General features: G+C 39.3%; 1 protein-coding gene across 1 annotated transcript in view; it reads left to right on the top strand.

Annotated features, from left to right (window-relative positions):
* The window catches only part of INO80 (INO80 complex ATPase subunit), a 133190-nt gene that overhangs the window by 101879 nt on the left and 17977 nt on the right, over positions 1–13334 (top strand). Inside the window, exons 28-29 of the mRNA XM_065871283.1 lie at positions 4555–4649; positions 10750–10822. Coding sequence (XP_065727355.1) covers positions 4555–4649; positions 10750–10822 — 168 coding nt within the window. The remainder of the gene's footprint in view (positions 1–4554; positions 4650–10749; positions 10823–13334) is intronic.

The raw sequence follows: 13334 nt of genomic DNA, 5'->3' as shown, positions 1-13334 counted from the left end.
TTTTCCGCTAGTGGTAGTGAGCTTCTGTTCTGTCTGGGAAGCAGTAGGTGGAGGGGTTAAGCTAAAGGCTCTGGATCTAGTCTACTTGAGTTCCCATCCTAGCTCCATGCCTACTGCCTGTGTCACTTTAGAGACCTTGCTTAACATCTGTAAGATATGGGAGTGACAATAATAACACCTACCTGAAAGGCTATAGTGAGGATTAGATAAGCAAAACCAGGTAAAATACACAGAATAGTGATTGTCACTTAGTAAATGTTCAGTAGATGCTAGTCATCATCATTATCACTACTGCAAGGTGAACCTAGACCCTTTGTTTTACGCCCCTGGGTGTGTGAATGTTTGATTTTATTTAGTATACTTTAAAGGATTGAGAGGCACTTGCTGAAACTATTTTGAGTTATGCTAATAGCTCTGTTCACATGCTACTGCTTAAAAAGTAGGACTTAGGGACGTGTTCCAGAACTGACCTGTCTTCTCAATTTGTATTCTAAGACAGTGGGTTTTCAACTGATGGGGTTGGGTATAGGACAGGAGACCTAGGTGTAGACATTAAACAGGTGGGGCCTGGACTCCCTACCCTTCTTTGTTAGCTAGAATAGTAATTTTTTTTTAAATCTATTTTATATTAGAGGGATTCCATATAAGAGTTTTCTTGAAAAAAGTGTTCCAGTGCTTTAGAAATAGCATAAGGGTATGTTCTATAACAGTGTAAATGTACTTACAAGTCACACCTCTTAAATGCAGATTTCGATTTACTAGATATGGGGTGTGCCCCTCAGTTCTGCATTTCTAACAGACTTCATGTGTTGCTCATCTGAGAGCCATGCTGAGATAGCATGATTCTAAGGGACCCTGCCCTGCCTTCCCTCTGGAGTGGTTGTTCTTAGCTCTAGAAATAGGGTGTCTATTGCAGTCATCTTTGGAGCTTTTTAAAAATAAACCGGTCTAGGCCCTAACCCAGACCTACAGAGTCAGAATTCCTGGGGTGGGACCCAGGAATTTTAATCCCGGCTGAAAATCACTACTCAGATGCCAAGAGTACATCTTGACCATAACCCCTTTGACTTCTTCAATAATTTTTAAAAATAGTATCTACTAGAACTGTATGGGTCTAAAGACTTCCTAAATGTTAAAAGCCATAATTTTTATTTTATTAGTTCAAGCAGAATTAGAGCTTACTTTGGTTAGTGGTTATTGATCCACTTGAGAATACTGGTGTTCATATTTATTTAATTAAGGGAGGATACTAAATTATGAGACTTCTGGGAGGGGAAGGTCTACATTTGGTTTCTCTTTTCGCTGCTTTAAGTGGAAAGGAATTCTTGGTTTACAAGGTTCCAAGAAATTTAATCATACTGATGGATCATTTTCTGAGCTTTTCCTAAATAACCCGAGTAGACTTGGGTTAGAAATGCCCTTGGTTTCTACAGAGTGCCAAGTGTCAGGAAGAACTGGGTAACAGTTGGCCTTTCTGTACCATAAGCCCTTCTTAATGCACAGGAGTGCTAACATGACACGGTTCCTACAAAACACAGTAAAGTCATCCAGCAAGCAGTAGTCATCCAGAAGTGATCCTCAGGCATGGGAGTGAATTACTTACAGACTATCAGACTATTGGGGGATGAATGAGAATGCTGTGCCATCCTTGAAAGACATTTAAGGGACTTCAGTGGTGGTGCAATGGTTAAGAATCTGCCTGCCAATGCAGGGGACATGGGTTCGAGCCCTGGTCCATGAAGATCCCACATGCTGTGGAGCAATTAAGCACATGCAGCACAACTACTGAGCCTGTGCTCTAGAGTCCGCGAGCCTAGAGTCTGTGCTCCACAGCAAGAGAAGCCACTGCAATGAGAGGCCTGCCTGCGCACCGCAACACTCTCACCGCAACAGAGTAGCCTCCGCTGACCGCAACTAGAGAAACCCTATGAGCAGCAAAGAAGACTCAACGCAGTCATAAATAAATAAAGTTTGTTTAGAAATAAAAGACATTTAACTGCAAAACTAAGCAAATAGTTACTAATTAACCAGTCTCAGCTGCTGGCTTTGAAAAGAATATATGAAGCAAGACTCTTAAGATGGATATTAGAAAACCATTAGAAAACTTTTTGATATAGAGATCGTTAAGTGGGGATAGATTTTTTTAAATAGATTTTTAAACTAACTTTTCAAAAATGCTATGACTACTATCAAATCATTTGTTGTTAGAATTTGTCTTTTTATTTTAAAAAATAGAATTACATTTTATGTTAAATCATTAGGTGTTTTTAGGATCATAGGAGAACTGAACTAAGAATGGAACAGTTCTTGAAATTAACAATTGGAAAAAATAAGGCTTTTCTTTCCGGATGAGCATTTGATTAAATTAACTATCTTTCCCAAATAGCCTAGAGTTCTAGAGAGATGTCTAGGATAGCTTTGGTGTAGCCAGAATTTGTGAATGAAAGAAATACTGAATTGCCTTTTTAGCTCAGTCTTTATCTTATAGATGTTTTTCTGTATTGTCAGGATATAGCTATTCCTCTGTTCTGCTTTTCACTGCTGTTTCCATGTCCATTTACTTGTTGTTTTGAAGCTATTTACTGAAATAGGATCTAAACTCAACTAAGCCTTCTGAAATCCCACTATTCCCCTGGGTGAGAGAGCAAAGGCTTAAAGCAGCAAATGGGAAAGATTCACTTCCGTTGCCTCAGTAACAGGTTGTCTATGATCAGTGTTGGTTTGATTATGGCCTAGGATTAATATCTCTAATGTTGTTCTGACCTTGATATATAAATGATATGAACAGCAAGATCTACAAGAAGGTTCATTCATCAGTCCTGTCACTAAAGTTGGAAGTTCTGGTTCAAAAGGCAAAAGAGTGCAGTGCCTATGCAGGAAACCCACCTTTTGGTTAAAGTTCAAATCTGTGGACTGTCTCTCTATAATCTAGGTATTTTGTTGTTCTGGATGGCAACATCTCCAGATTGGATTAGTTGCCCAGGTATAGTGAGCCTCTAAAGACCATCATCATGCTGTCATTTTTCATCTTCTTTCCTGTATTCCTCATCCAAACACCCCCTACTCTTCTGCCATTAACCCATTCCCATTATAGGGCTCTACCACTAAATGTGAAGCTTGCTTTAACTGAATACTTTCTGCCCCCCCTGTGATTACCAAAGCCCTTAAAGAACCACCTGGAGACAGAAGGAAATAGTGCAAAAAGGAAGAAAAAGAAATATATATATACACACACACACACACACACACACACACACACACACACACACACATATATCAACTTGCTCTAAGAGTGCTGCCACATACACTATACCAGTCATAACAAACTGTAACAACCTTCTGTGCTGAAGTACCCAGCCAGGTATAAGAGGTCCATAATGAGGATACTACAGTGGAAGAACATTCGACCACAGAAAACTAATTAATAGAAACATCTGCCAAATGTAGAAGTGATTAGTCTTTTTCAATAGGAAAAAGGTTTCTTTGAACTGAAAAAACTGCTTCATGGTGTTTCTTGCAAATAGGCAGCTGTATTAGCTTTTTATTTTTTGGTTGCCTTGGGTCTTCTTTGCTGCGCGTGGGCTTTCTCTAGTTGCAGCGAGCGGGGGCTACTCTTCATTGCAGTGCACAGGCTTCTCATTGCGGTGGCTTCTCTTGTGGAGCACAGGCTCTAGGCATGTGGGCTTAGTAGTTGTGGCACACGGGCTTAGTTGCTCCGCGGCATGTGGGATCTTCCCGGACTGGGGCTAGAACCCGTGTCCCCTGCATTGGCAGACGGATTCTTAACCACTGCGCCACCAGGGAAGTCCCTGTATTAGGTTTTGGTAACAGTCCCTCTGCAAGTGGACTTTTTGAAACATAATCCATATAATTGGGGTAAAGAAAGGAAATCAGTGCTCATTTGGACATATCTGTAAGAGGAATTGCAGCTTCCAAGAATGGAGATACATCCCCTCTATTTTATCTCTTGAAATCTCTTCTCCATTCTTAAAAGTTTTAATTCCTCTTACAGATAATGCCAAGAACATTCTCTGCCATGGAAAGTTACCTTGTCTTCTGTTCATTCTGATGCTTAGGCCTCCCTTAACAGTGATGTATGCTGTGCTGGGAGAAGGGAGCTTAGGTTGTAAATTCAAGGACTTTGGTCAGCAAGAATTTGCTGGAGAGAAACCCATTGGGGTGGGTGTTGCTGAAAGAAAACTGGCTATTCCATAGCCATGAGAGACATCTGGTTAGTGACTGAAAAGCCATTTTGGTTTACAGATTTCGTTTTGTTTAGTTTGTTTTTTTACAAAACCTACAGAAATCTGCAGGAATAAGATTAGTTTCTAAGATGAAATTGAGAGTTGTTGTAATCTTCAGGGTACTCTCTATTTTCGCACGCTGACAATAAACTCATTTACGAACCAAATTCCTATACTTCTGAGATTGCTTTCTCCTCATTCTGGATAGAATGACTTGCCCCCAATATGGATGAGGTGGGTAGATGCTTGTGGAAATTAGAATGCAGTAATTTGTATCAAACTTATTATATCTTTTTACTCTGATTGGCAGGAATATGTGGTTTACAGGAAGCATACCTACATGAGGCTTGATGGCTCATCCAAGATCTCAGAGAGGCGGGACATGGTTGCTGATTTTCAGACCAGGTAATGTTAATAGGAATTACAAAAATGGTCATTTGATTTTCCTCTAGTTGAGATGGTGAGTTAAAAGAAAGACCAACACATCTCAGATTGTTAAGCAATCATGATATAATTTCTGCTATTTTATGAGGTAGCTAGATCTGCTTATAGTGGTTTAGATTTGTGTGTCTGTGAAAGAGAGAGGAAATGAATAGTTGGTAATTTTAGTGCCAAATCAGTGCCTGTTTCTTTGGGCAATAAAAGAAATAAATGATTTCTGAGTATGAACCAGGATCCTTATGTGAATAATATGTACATAGAAAAAAGTCCACAAGGCTATATTCCTAAATGTTAACAATGGCTATCTCTGGGTATTGACTTACAGTTGATTTTCTTTTTGTTTTTGCTTACCCATTTCATTTTGTATAAGTTTAAAGAAAAATACCTCCTTTTTCCTGCTTTCCCTCTAATATTGTAGTAGTACAGTGCAGTATGACAGATTGCAGTAGTGTGCAGTCTATTCCTCTGGCAGCTCTCAGTTATAGTACTTCTCCCACCTGATAACGAGCCTATGAAATTTCAGATACTGCCTGCTGGATGCTGATGGCCTACAGAGCCGTAATTATCCCAAGTGCAGGTTCTCATTGTAATAAGCAGGGTCTGCTTACTGCTCTCTCCAAGGAGAAAGCTGGCGTCTGCTAGTGACAGGTCTCCTGAACTCCACCCTTAATTTTCCTTAGACCTGGAGAACTAAGGAATAGAGTAAGATCTTAATGTTCTGTAAGTCAGAACAATTCTGAATTTTTGGTCTTTAATTGTGTAGTCTGTTAATATTTAACTTTGGAATTCTTGGGTAGAAAATTAAGCACATAGCCATTTGTATTTAGGTTGCAATTTTTAGTTTCTTTCATTTCAGTTTTAAAGCATGTTTTACTTCAGCATAAAACAAATCCGTAGTTCAACATAGAATATCCTCTGATTGAGAATTTTTGCTATTGCACGGTCCTTTATAACAGCATGGGTAAGGAGATACATCCTGATGTTTTGGTTTGCAGTATATACTGAGACCAATAACTCCTAGGTTGAAACTACTTCTGCATTCAGGTGCCTGTTTGACCAACAGTGGAGGGGAAGAGCTGCTTTAGACCTATTTTAGTTTGTTACCTGAAGCAGGTGGTAGATGACCTAACTTAGCTTCTTACCTAGCAGAATCTTTCGACCGATTCTTAAATTGATTATTTGAGTGAGACATGTATAATCATAGTAGTGCCTCCTAGCACTCCATACTGTGTGCACCTCTCCCCACCCCCAAAAAAGTTTACCAGCTGATCTTTATCTTTCCTTGATTTTGAAATCAAATGAATTACATTTCACTATGTCCTTATCTAGTCCAACCTTCAGAGCTCCAAATGACAAGAATCTTACATACAAGATCTATAGACTGTATGTTTCCCCCAGGGTGCCTATGTTTTTTCCAGGAATGCCAGCACTTCAGTGATTTGGGCACATTGGTATGAGGCAGCATGAGTTGTGTGTTAGAAGAAAAGCCATTAAGTAATAGATCTTTTGCCTATTACTGTTTGTGTTTTTTTCCACTAATATGTTCGATATTGTACATTTGAGAATCTCATTTATAGCAAAGCTAATTTTTTTTTTCCAGTAACAGTTGGGGTCATTGTATATTATATAAAATGCCTGTTGAGGAAAATTTGAGAAATATTTGATGAAGAAAGTAAAAATCACCCACAATCCCATCACTGTTAACATTTTGGTTTATTCCTCTTGTCTTTGATGTGTGTATGTAGTTAGATTTATATGTTGATACCATATTGTAGAGATGACTGTATCCTCATTTCTTCCACTTAACAGTATATCATAAAGGTCTTCACATATCATTAAAAAAAGTCATTGTAATCATTATTTTTAATGATCAATATTCCATTACATTGGATATACCACCTTTCTGTTGTTAAAATCTTGAGTATCTTTGTTACAAAGCTTTGTCATCATTTTAGATTATTTTCTTAATAGAGATCCAAACAAGAGAGATTATTGAGTAAAGGAATATGAATGTTTAAGACTGTGCATATTATCATATTGCTTTGTAGAAAATTCTACTGGTTTAGAGTCCAATAAGAGCTGTATTATGTTGACTTCTAACAGTTTTGGCTTCTGAGTTGTAGAGCTACAATTTTTCTTCTAGCTGAAGCAATTCCCAGAAAACTGGACTGTGAGATCCAGGGCTCACCACATTTTACAGTGACCTTTTAGTGGAAAAAAATCAGTAGATGTGTCTAATTTACTACTTCTAAAATCTCTTATTTAACTTGTGATTACTTGGGCAATCACAGTAGCACACATTAGTCTTGAAAAGCTTAGCTTTAAAAGAGGGTATTTTCACCATTAAATTATACTAGATCTGCTTAGTAAATATCTTGTTTTTTTGCTTTCCTGGAAAACCTTACTTGAGCATCCAAATTCTACAACTTCTAAGAATTACTTAGGGAGCAATGAGTTTTATTTAGATACTGAGTAACAATCGTTTTAACACCTTCATCTGCATCTAATATTAGGTAAAATGAAAAAACAGACTAAAGTCTTCTTTCCTTCCTACATATGAGCTAGATGGTAGAGTTAGGATTGTGGCTAGGAAATAATCTCCTACCTCTCACATATAGAATCTGAACTGTGCCTATGCTGATTAGGAGCTTGTCAGGCAGGTCCCTCCAAATGGTATCTAAATTTACAAATTTGAATGGCAACAGTAGCCCAATATAGAGAAAAAGACAGGTGTTTTTGAAAATAAAAAAGCATGACTTGCCAAATATTTTCATTATTATTAATGAAAAGACATCAAAAGAAAAAATTGTAGTTTCAACTGGAAAGCCCTGTGGCTCAAAGGTCAGCCAGAGTAAACAAGAACTCCTATAAAAAGCCATTTACATTCCCTTTATACAAGATTTATTTATGAGGGATCCTTCCAGGAAAGAGTCTGACTGAGACTAAAGACTGTTTGGCCAGGATGTCCTGACTGGGCAACATTCAGAACACGTGACCAGTGCCTGATCCTAGAAGCCATTCACAAGGTCTTTGCTCTGGGTTGCCTTGGCCTTTGCTTCCCTTCCTCCTACCCCATGACGTTTGCCAAATGGATCCCCCTGATTATCTGATTACTCGGGTGACCATTTGGAAAACATGAGAAAAAATGAGTGTAGTGTGGATTTTTCCTTCTTGGTGAGAGTATAAAGCTCCAGTATCTTTAATTCTGGCTCTTTTTCAGTCATTCAGCAAGTCTTCACTGCAGTCAGCTAGGTACCTAGCACTATTTGAGTATTTTGTTGCATAGTAGCCTCAGGGGCCATTAACTAAAGAAGAGTAAGAGTGAGACTTAGGCATGTCTTTGCTACATGATTCATAGGCTCCTTCACAGACCCCTGAAACCTGGTCTCTATGGCCCCTTCCAAGAGACCCTGAGTTGAGATTCCTTTATAGCCCCCTAGAGGGCACCCAGACCATCATGTTGCCTTCTGGGATTCTGTTTTCTTCCTTTTAGTCAGCTCCCAAAACATTAATTCACATTATCAATACTAGATTTATTAAGTAGAAAGGAACTTCTCAACAGTTCAGTTTAGATGTGTTTTTGTTTACATATGATCCAACAGTGTGATCCAGGATGGACACTAATTTCCTTGATTTTTAATCACCCAGGGTTCCCATAATCCTTATTTTTCCATTACAGTATGATGAAATTACACTGAATGCAGCCAAACGTTGCTACTTACCATCTACCTCATCATTAAAAGCATCTTCTCAATAAATAGTTAATATCCCCCAAAAAACATTTTCCACCGTTAATGTTTCTAAGTTTTGCTACTAATTTATTTTTATCTATATTCCTTTCTCTAGTGTTTTTTTCTGTATATAGTCCTTGTTTGTGAATGATTACCACATCTGGGGACTTACCTCTCTGACTGTCCAGACTATGGAAATGACCCATCTTTTTGCCTCTACTCTTTTACTATAGATCCCAGCTGCCTTCTGTCTCCCTCCCTGTGCCATCCCTGTTCCCCCATCCCCACACCAACAAAAAGTCCTAGGCATCGGGTGACTCCATCAGCTCTTACACAGATATCGGATAGAAGCCTCTGACCCCTGCCTCTGTGTCCACAGAGCAGGAAAGAGAGATGTATGGGACTGAGCAATCTTCCTAAGGCCAGAGTGGGAAGGATTTTTCTATAGAGATTAGTATGGCCCTGGAAGGCTACATCAATTTTTATTTGAAACCTTATTGTGGTTAAATATTCTCCCATGGGCTGTGAGGTATCAAGCTTCCATTTATATCATCCTATATCTATGGGAAAATGTGTTTGTAAACTGGCAGATGCCTTTTAACTTTTTGGTTTGCCCTTTATGATTTAACTGTGAAAGATGACATCTTATAAATAAAATTCTGAAATATTAAACTTTATGACAAAATTCAAGGATAAACGAGCAGAACTTTCATGAGAGTACAATACTTTTGGAATTATGCCCTACAAGAAGCCTCCAAACATGATCTGTTATCCATGTCTGCCTCTAGGAAAGCTGTGTTTAATTGAAAGCAAATTAATGGACAGATTTCTACTAGGACCTACCCAGCTTAGGGATTAACCAGGATACTTATTTCAGAATAGTTCCTTCACTGGTATTCATGTTTGACATTGATATGTCATCATTTAGTCACTTCAACTATATTCAGAGCATCCTCATTTTATAGCATAGGGAACAGACCTTTAGCAGCCAAGTGACTTTACCAAGGAAGAACAGCATCAAGGGATGAGAGCATCCTGATGTCAGTGTGTTTCTTTTTTCTTTATTTTTTTTTAAACTGGAACCCACAGAATAAAATTCATCTTACATTGGGATTTAATACATATCTACCATATCTGAAATCACAAAACAATACTTATCCTTATGACCTTTGTTGTATTATAATATTTTCTAACCTGTTCTATTTCTTTCTTTAATTTATGTGGTCCAGACTCACCAAACTGATTTCATGACCAATGATAGGTGTGACCTGACCAATGATAGGTGTGACCTGCAATTTGAATAACACTGATATAAATGAATTTCTACTTTTATTCCTCATTATAGTCATAGAGAAAGGGGGTGAGCAGCTTGATTTAGAGGGCTGTAAAGTTTGTTTACCAGTATAAGGCAGTCCCTTTCCCTTAGAAGTGTTCTGGAAAATAACCTCAGGTGGCAGGAACATGAAAATGCAAGATAGTCTTGAAATATATTTATGTTATCTGCAGGAACTGGGCTCAAACCAAGCCCCTAGTTGTATGTGTATGCATAGATAAATCTTACAGTCGAAGACTGCTCTTTGTGATCTGGCATGGCCCTTGTTCCTAGAAGATATTCAGTGAATATTTGCTGCCTGAATGAATGACAGTGGCACTACTGATTTATTTGTAATTCTGGGTTTCTTTAATAGGATGTAGGATGTAGAGGGAAAATGAGAAAACTGTCTTGTTTCTGTTAAGGGTTATGTTGGCATTTGTCAAAAAGTACTTTAATTTCAGCCTGTCTTCATGGATTGATCCTAACTTCAACGTAATACTTAGAAGTCATAACCTGAGTCTTATTCCTGACCTCGGGTCATTTTTCTGGGACTAACTTTCTTCATATGAATTTTAGTGCTTTGGAGTTAAAATCATTAGTTCCCAGATTATTGGAAGTCATGATTCTTTGGGGAAATACTGACTTATTTGTCCCCTCTGTATGAACTGGGAATAGTTTGACTTGCTAAAAATATGACTGTTACAGAAAGAGAGGTCTCTACTTCCATAGCATATTTTTCTGTTACATTTGCCAAATGTTTATAATTATATTCCCTATCAGTCAATATTAGTGGGCAGCAAGAGTTTATCTGCAAATTGGAAGGTGACTACCATGGTTTGATTTTAGCAACAGAGCACCTTTGTACAGTGTGTCAGAGAAACCTGGATCAGGTCTGGGTAACCACCAAAACTCTTTCTAGGCCTAGACACTGTTCTTTGTCCAGAGATCCCTCTCTTTTGCCACATGCCATTTTTCTTTTTCATTTTTTCCTCTTAAAATATCCCTCCCTCTTCTGCAGGAATGACATTTTTGTGTTCCTGCTAAGTACACGAGCTGGAGGACTGGGTATCAATCTGACTGCGGCAGATACAGTAAGTAACAAGAGCACAAAAATACACTGGATATGTGGTTTTTCTACTATAAATACGTTGTTCGGTTGGCCTTATCCTTTATTATATGTCACAGACTTTTTATTTCTTTGTCTCTTATTGTGTTAAAAGACAATAGTGGCACTTTGCCTGGAACTGGAACATTTTAGCTTTCCTTTTGGGCTTTTCTCTCCCTTCTCTTATTCTAAGTTTCTTACACATTTATTCAACACATATTTAGTAAATGCCTCCTATGTGTCTGATAGTGTTTTAAACACTTGGAATATGTCAGTGAATAAACAAACTGGAAAAAAAAACCCAGTCAACTCAACTAACCAGATGTGTTTGTTTTAGGAGCTATAAGTGAACAAATCAAAAAGTTGTTTTATTACTCTTATGCATTATTCCATCATAGGAAAAACTCATATTTTTGTATCCCGAACTTATAAACATGGTTGGAGAGCAATGAAATTGGTGATTTAAAAAATAAAATAAAAAGACATCCCATCAAATTATCTATCCTTTTATGCCCAATCTTCTTGGAGGAATACTTCAGCATCTGAAAGGGAGAAGAAAAGAGCATTCCTTTTGTATCTCAGATTTATTCCCAGGTTACAAATATATTTAAAAACAATATCAGTAACCCTGACACATAAAAATGCATAAATGGGAAATTGTTTTGTAGAAGGCATGATTCTGCAAATGTCATTTAATGTGATTGTTGTGGTACCTCTCTGCGAAATACAGAGCATCAGAATCCCCACAAATATGAGGAGGATGCAAACTCTGGAGGGTCATGGAGAAATGAATGAAGTACAAAGGTGAAGAAGCTTGAATAAATTCACAACAGTAGAGCTGGAACTAGATCCCCTGTTTCTCAGGTTCCACTTCTAGGCTGTGTTCATTCTTTCTCCTTGTTAACTGCTACACTGTAGAACTGCCTGCCTTCAAGAATGAAAAACAGATTCTGTAACATCACCAAGTAGAATATCAACCATAGGATTCAGCTGTACCTTCCTCGGCATCTAAACCACTTCAGCCAATTAACCATGCTGGGACACGGTTCCAGGGCCTGGGGACTGCTGGAGACATAACTGGGTAGATTCTGTATCTTATGTGCACATCATCAGCCTCAGTCATCTTAAGAGAAGGCAGTCATTGGTGGTAGTGTTGTTCTTGTGGGTTCTCTGATGAGGTAGCTCACTTGGTGTCATATCAGCAACCTTTCTCTTTGCCCCTTGGTTCTCTACTCTAGTTTTCAAGCATACTGTCCCAGTTAGTCATACTCTTTTTTTTTTTTTTTTTTTTTTTTGATGAATTATTTTGGTTGTCAGTTTGTGTGTGATAGAGGGCGGATTCCATAGTTTTGGGGTTTCTTCAAATTAGAGAAATGAGACCTGGGTTTGAATCCCAGCTCTGCTGTTCACTGTGTGAAAGTGAAACAGTTGCTTGACTGCTCTAAACCATAGTTTCCTCCTCAGTAAAATGAATATAATAATCTTTCCTTCACTCATGGTTGTGAAATGTCACCTAGGAACATGTGACCCCAGTGCCTGCACATTAATAGCCCTCAGGGATCCTGTGACCCTTGTAGCCCCAAATGAGAGAGCCAGGTCCAGGACTTCACTATTTATACTGGGCCCCAAATACCCTCCTTTCCCCTAGGCCTTGTCTGCCTGGCTCTGTGCTCAGCTCTGCTGCTGTGGGAAAGCTGGGGATGGGAGTCCAGGGAAGGCTCTGGATTCCCAGGGCGGGTGAAAACAAATTCACACATGATGTGAATTGAAGGGCCAGAGTTGGGGATTGGGAGCCTCAGAGGAGGAAGAGCCGACTGGGGAGGAAGTACTCCAGAGCCTTGCACTGGTTCAGCCCTGCTGTGTCCTGGAGGCATGGCTGGAAGAGGGGTGGAAACTCTTAGGGGCTTCCCAGGGGGCAGTAGCTTCTTCTCTGGCACCTTTGTTCCCCACCAGGGTTGGTTGATATTCTTCTCCTGTGTCTCTGCACAGCCCCCAGGAACTGGGCCTGAGTTTATCTCTGGATCTCCTACTTCCCCTCCTCTACCCCTGACCCCGGGAAGCCTTTGTCTCAACATCCCAAGCACAGTTATCCTTAGAGAGGCCCAGGTACCTGTGTGAGAACGCCAGGCAGGTGGTGATCAAGCTAGGACGTGAACCCAGGAGTGAAGACTGGTAGTCCTGCCGCACCAGGGTGCTTCCCTCATACCAAGAGGTGACCAATGGGGGAAGTTGGGCACAGATTGGAGGACGAGTTATTTGGTTCCTTTAGGGGTCTTGAGACACTGTTTAGCATGTGGGTGGTCTCAGTCATTACATTTATGTAGTCTGGAAGGCCCCACGGCAACCCCCTTCACATCCCAAGCTTTGCTCCAGCTGAGTGAAGCCAATGCATATTTTTTGTTTTGTTTTGTTTTGTTTTTTGGCTGTGTTGGGTCTTCGTTGATGTGTGTGGGCTTTCCCTAGTTGCGGCAAGCAAGGGCTACTCTTCATTGTGGTGC

This window comes from Phocoena phocoena, chromosome 2 (assembly GCF_963924675.1).
Source record: "Phocoena phocoena chromosome 2, mPhoPho1.1, whole genome shotgun sequence".
Classification (NCBI taxonomy): domain Eukaryota; kingdom Metazoa; phylum Chordata; class Mammalia; order Artiodactyla; family Phocoenidae; genus Phocoena; species Phocoena phocoena.
This window is presented reverse-complemented; position numbering and strand designations above follow the sequence as displayed.